General features: G+C 46.0%; 1 protein-coding gene across 1 annotated transcript in view; it reads right to left on the reverse strand.

The window, feature by feature from the left end:
- Window positions 1-4,423, reverse strand: part of LOC108922612 (5-hydroxytryptamine receptor 7) — a 34,028-nt gene extending 29,605 nt beyond the window's left edge. Inside the window, exon 1 of the mRNA XM_018732836.1 lies at window positions 3,960-4,423. Within this exon, the coding sequence (XP_018588352.1) occupies window positions 3,960-4,423 (464 nt within the window). The remainder of the gene's footprint in view (window positions 1-3,959) is intronic.
- Between the last annotated feature and the right edge of the window lie 1,577 nt (window positions 4,424-6,000).

Consider the following 6,000-nt stretch of genomic DNA (forward strand, 5'->3'; position numbering starts at 1 on the left):
ATAAACATTCGCTAAATCCAAGAACAACACCCAGAGATCTCTTTTCTCCTTCTTGGCAGACTGAATCTGATGCCAAATCATACTGGTGTGCTCCAAGCATCCTGAGCATCCTGGAAGCCCCGCTTTCTGCACGGAGGTATCAATCAGCCTGTTGGCTTTCAAGTACGCTACCAACCTCCTTGCCACAACACTAAAGAAAATCTTCCCTTCAACATTCAGAAGGCTGATAGGCCAAAACTGGCCTACCCCAACAGCCTCCTTTTCCTTAGGAATAAAAATTCCACCTGCTCTCCGCCACCACTTGGGAATTACCCCCTTCTTCCACACAACAGCCATCAGTTTCTACAGAAATTTTAGCACACCCAGAGCACATTTAAACACCCAGTGTGGTACCCTGTTTGGGCCAGGAGCCGAAGAGGCCCTTTCCCGCCGCACAACATCTTCCACCTCTCCCCACCTCGGAGGGTACACATCCATTTCCCACTTTTTCCTCCCCTACAGGGGGGATTTCCACCGGCAACTCTAGACCACCACCAAGCTCTTCACAAGAGTACACCTCATGCAGATAACCATCCAGCTCCTGCTTCTCTACCCTTAACGTCCCAGACTTCTCCTTACCAAACAGAGCCTTCACAAACTTGAACGGATCTCTGAAAAATGCCACCCTGGCCCGCTCTTTCTTCTTCCTCATCCTCCTAAGAGCCTCTGCCCTTCTTAATACAGCCAGTCTACTCTTTATACCCACCTGCAAGACACAAATACCCTCCCTTTCCCCCTCCTCAGCTTGCCTCCATCGCCTTTTAAGCTGCCTTCTCTCCAGAACAAGCCTCTTTATTTCTACTTGCTGCCTTGACTTCACAACACCCATCTGCTCCTTCCTCCTCGCCTGCATTATCCCAAATTGCTCTACCCCATAGCTGTAAATAACTTCCCTCAATCTATCCAACTTACTCTCTGCTGACCCCTTCAACTTACTTAAAATACCAACCAAATCATTATCTACATTATCCCACACCCCAGCTTCTCTACCTGCTGGCCACTTAACCCTTGGTTGGCCCGTGACTTTTCCTTTCCCTGTTTAACACCTCCTGTCTGCACAAGCTCACCTGCCTGCCTTTCACCAACCTGCAACCCAGTGTCCAGTACTGCTTCCTCAGTGGCAAAGGTATTGATATCCTGCGGACTTCAACTGACTGACTTGAGCTACTTCTCAAGAAGTAGTGATCAATGCAGGGCCACTGCCCTCCCACATCCAGGCACCTCCTCCTTCCCTGGTGAATCCTCAAGTACCTCATCGATGTTACCTTCCTCCACCCACAGACACAAATCTGCAGCTGTCTTCCATCACCATCCAAACTGGTTCCACCCATGCACAACTCGCTGCTCATAGCCATAACCATTCCGAGATCAACAGCCATAAAATCCACCTATGATTGAAGATGGCATAAGACATGAAGCTACTCACGATCATTTTCCCTTTTATACAGCTGGGTAATTTTACTGGAGCAATTTAATGTAAGTACCTTGCACAAGAGTATGGAGGTTTGACTCAAACAAAAAAACCTTTGGGGGCAAAGGCAGCAACTCCAATCACTACGTTACTCAGTGCCCCCTGCTAGTTGTTTTTATATAACTGGCACCTTCTTTGAAGATGACTTACCCTGTTAGATAAGCACATTGACAGTAATTTACCCATTTTTACAGCAGAGTAATTTTTACTGTATCAGTATAGGGTAAGTACCTTGTTCAAGGGTACCACAGCAGGAGGTGGCAATTCAAACCCAGAACTTTCAAATGATGCCATTACACTACCCAATGTCAACATTTCAGTTTTATTTACTTATTTATTTATAATTAGGTAAATCATTTTGGATTTATGTGAAGCCCCCAGACCTTTCAATTACATGCAACATGTCTGCTGTGGACATTTTATTGTTTTACATCCCATCTATGGGTTGAAAAATTTGAACTTATCCTTCCATCACATGAAACTTGATCTCCTCATTGTACTCTCTTCCGTAAGAAGGGAAAAGCAGCTTTTCAACGCAATCTTTTTGGGAATAAATTGAACTAAACAAAATACACTAAGAAACTGCAGCATGCAGGGTCATGGAGCAATGCTTAATCCACTGCCTAATTGCCACAAAGTTTCATAATTTAATTAACAGATGGCTAAGCAGTTTGATCTGGAGCATGTTGAGAGAAGCTGTTGACTTAGCTAATCAGAGAAATTGTTTTCTTTCACCATGAGTTCTGTTTTGAGAAAATGAATGAATGAAGACAGTCTAATTGTGTTTAGCAGCCACCAGTCAGCCAACATTCAAAGGTACAAAACATTACTGAAGCACAAATTTAAATACATTAATACTCCCAAAGGGGCAAGCCTACTTTTCTGAATGTTTTTTTTATATTCCCAAAATAAAGTGTAGTGCAGTGTAAAAGGCTGACCTGTCAAATAACACTTTCAGCAGACAGATAAATAGGCCACTGACACCCATGTGCTCATCTAAAGAAAATAACAGCATAACCTCTCTTTTTTTATTCAACTCTATTCATTGTCTATAATGACTGCCTTCACGGCCGGTCACTTGTGAGTTCTCCGCTCAGCTCCTGGTCCAAGCCATGCAGATATTCTACCTGAGCTACTGCAGCTCCATCCTGTCTAAGTTTTCCAGCCTTGGCCATCAAACCTTTACAAGTGATTCAGAACACTGCTGTATGAGTTGGGTGCCACCTACCAGAGTGGCCCCATGTGTCTCGCCTCATCGCTTATATCAAGTTCAAGAGTCTGGTTATGACCTACAGGACGGTCAAACAATCAGAATGCCAATATTTTGTAGTCATCAACATCTGGCCACTTGGTGGTCCCACTCAAAAGGGATCCAAAATGGATAACCCTTTGGTCCTTGGTTTTGGCTCCAGTGTGGTGGACTGAGCCCCTTCTGACCTTCAGAGCTGCCGAATCCCTCCCAGCATTCAAGAACGGTCTCAAATCCATCTCTTTCAGAGCCACTTTTCTCCTGATATGTAAATGAGTCCAACACCACCTGCTATGATTATTTATACATTTATTATTTGAATGTGACTTCTACAGGCAGCTGCTTAAGGGATGTGAACCAGCAACATGGTGGTACCAGACAGACAGGCTGTGATTTGATAATCCTGCATCTGTGTCCCCTTCCTGGGTGTGTCCCCTCCCCCTCCAGCCTTGCACCCTGTGTTGCTGGGTTAGGCTCTGGTCTGCTGCAACCCTGCTTGGAACAAGCGGTTTCAGCCAGTGTGTGTGTGTGTGCGTCTGCGTCTGAATCTCTTCATCTGTTGGTGATGCACCTCTGTTTACTCTGAGTTTTATGTCAGTTTGAAAAAAAAAAAAAGCCTGCCACATGCATGACTGTAAATGTAAAAATCTGTTTGGCAAATTTCAGTTGCACAGAACGTGTAGCATAATGGCCCTGTTTAATCCTTCATATTTTTCCAGTTCAATTATTATTGCATATTAGCCTACTGGTCCATTGTGTTTAAACAAAAAATGGCTAATATGATTTTTAAAGCCTTTCAGATTTTATGCAAAATCAGACAGTTACTGTGAGGCACAGTTTCAGGTGTTGGATTTACAACAGAACCACAAATTAAATAATGCATTTATAATTCAGAATTAATTATATGGCACTTAATGAAAAGTGACTGGAAACTACCAATTTTGTATATGTGAAGCTCACAGTCCTGCAGTTTACACTTCTGTGGCTGGAATGAGAAACTGTGGTGAGTTGGAGATTTAGGTCCCCAAAGAAATGAGTCTCGTTTCTAATTTCTCACATACACAGCTTGGGGAGACAGAAACCAATGTGCAGTTCTTCATTACATTAAGTGTGGCTGTGCTCACCTGAAAGGTCTAACTGCTGACCCATTAATCTCCCCATCCACCTATTGTTATATCTGCCCCCTACCGTCCTGCTCACCTGTCCACGCTGATCACGCACAGGGTCATGATGGATGCCGTGCAGCACATTACATCCATGCCGATGAAGATGTTACAGAAGACCTCCCCAAAAAGCCACTTCCCGCCTGTGAGGTCCGTCACGATCACGAAGGGCATGACCACGAGTGCCACTGACAGGTCAGCCACGGCCAGCGACACCAGCAAGTAGTTAGACGGCTGGCGGAGCTTCTTCACCACGCACACGGCAATGACCACCAGCAAGTTGCCCATCACCGTGATTGCAGTGATGACTGTCAGTGTCACCCCAATCATCACCATCCCTGTTGCACTCAGCTCTAGCAGCTGCTCCCCGCATGATCCGTTGTGCACTGGGTCTGCGGCCGCACGCTCCTGCAGGGAGTACGGTGCCGTGAAATTGGCGACCTCGTAGCTGTCCTTTCCGTGCTCCGACACAAGCTCCACACCTGGCAGGGTAAACATCATGATGTGGAGACCGCCGTGTCACAGCAGATGACACGTGGCCAATAAAGAGATCCCCTTGAGCACATAGTGGTGGTGAATAGAGAGTGTCGTCACATTGTGGAGATGGTCCTCATACAGTAAAGATAACCCACACACTGTGGATATTGCCCTCATACAGGGAAGATGATTCACACATAGAGAAGATGGTCTACATCAAGTGGAGATGTCTTCAGACAGGTTTAATGATCCAGGGTAGATGATCCACGCTTGGTAGAGATGACCCACACAAAGGGTATAATCCACACTGAATGGACTTGGTCCTCCTATAGTTGATATGGTCCTCAGATAGGCAAGATGACCCAGGGTAAATGAACAACACAGATTCTTAGATGACCCACAAGGGCAGACGACCCACTCTCAGAGGAGATGGTGCTCTCACAGTGGAGATGGTCCTCAGACAGGTTAGATGATCCACACACTGAAGATGGTCACGCAATTCACTGTAAGGCAGAAACTCCGGGGCATTAAAACATCGGAAATGCGGTGCCGTTTGAGTCCTGTGCGTGCATCGCTCGTGCCTTCGAACGCCTGCCCTACGGTTCCGTAGCGCGCTCCACCTGTCACACTGTTTCAACGGGGGCGCGCTCAGCCTCAAGGAGCACCAAAGATTCCACCGGCGAGTTCGAAACTCAGAGACGCAAGGTGAGGTCGAACCTACTCGATCGGCTGAGAAATATGATCAGTCGAGTGTTATTCTGTGTTTCTCCTTCGGCTGTGCGCGATCCCTTCGCGCCTTCATCCCAGCAATCTCCGAAAGTCCCCGATGCGCTGCGTAAATAAATAGCAATGAAGGTGTGGAGCTCACTCGGTCGACCAGAACACCCCCCCTCAACCTCCGGGTCGGCCAATGCGCACCTCGCGTCAGGAGGCGCGCAGTTTGAAGCTGCACTTCCGCGCTTCACATGATTCCTGACATGTCTCGTTGAGCACCTCAGGAATATACACACGTGACGAGTTCACCCGTGAAACCCTCAGTGTGCAGTTTAAAAGATGAAAAAGTCATAAATAATACGTAGATATATTTACATATGAATCGCACGATGCGATATTGAACATGATGATCAGGGAAATGGACATGTGTCGTGGGTACTGAGAAACGCAAGCACAGGTAGACACGTGTGGCGCCTTCCACGTGGAACAAGCATTGAGGGAACGAAAGTAATACTCAAATATTAGTGTACAAAAACTGCTGGAAAGACAATAAGTGTCGCGAGCCCTTTCGCCGGGTACAAATCTGAGATATTAGAAACCAGAGCTAGCTGGTAGTGTAGTAGTTAAAGTGACTTGACTTTAGACCCAAAGGACGCAGGTTCGAGTCTCTTTTCCAGCTGTAGTATCTTGAGCAAGGTATTTACCCTGAATTGCTCCAGTAATTTTAATAATTGTAACTTTAACATTGTAAGTCGCTTTGGAGAAAAGCGTCAGCTAAATGAATAAATGCAAATGAGGGTCAATAATTTACACAAACGCCTATTTTGTTGGCCCGGAATAAAACAGCGCAATCGATTTTGAGAAAGAAAAGGGTCGGTGTGTGTCAA

The sequence above is a fragment of the Scleropages formosus genome, chromosome 6 (assembly GCF_900964775.1).
Source record: "Scleropages formosus chromosome 6, fSclFor1.1, whole genome shotgun sequence".
NCBI classification, from domain to species: domain Eukaryota; kingdom Metazoa; phylum Chordata; class Actinopteri; order Osteoglossiformes; family Osteoglossidae; genus Scleropages; species Scleropages formosus.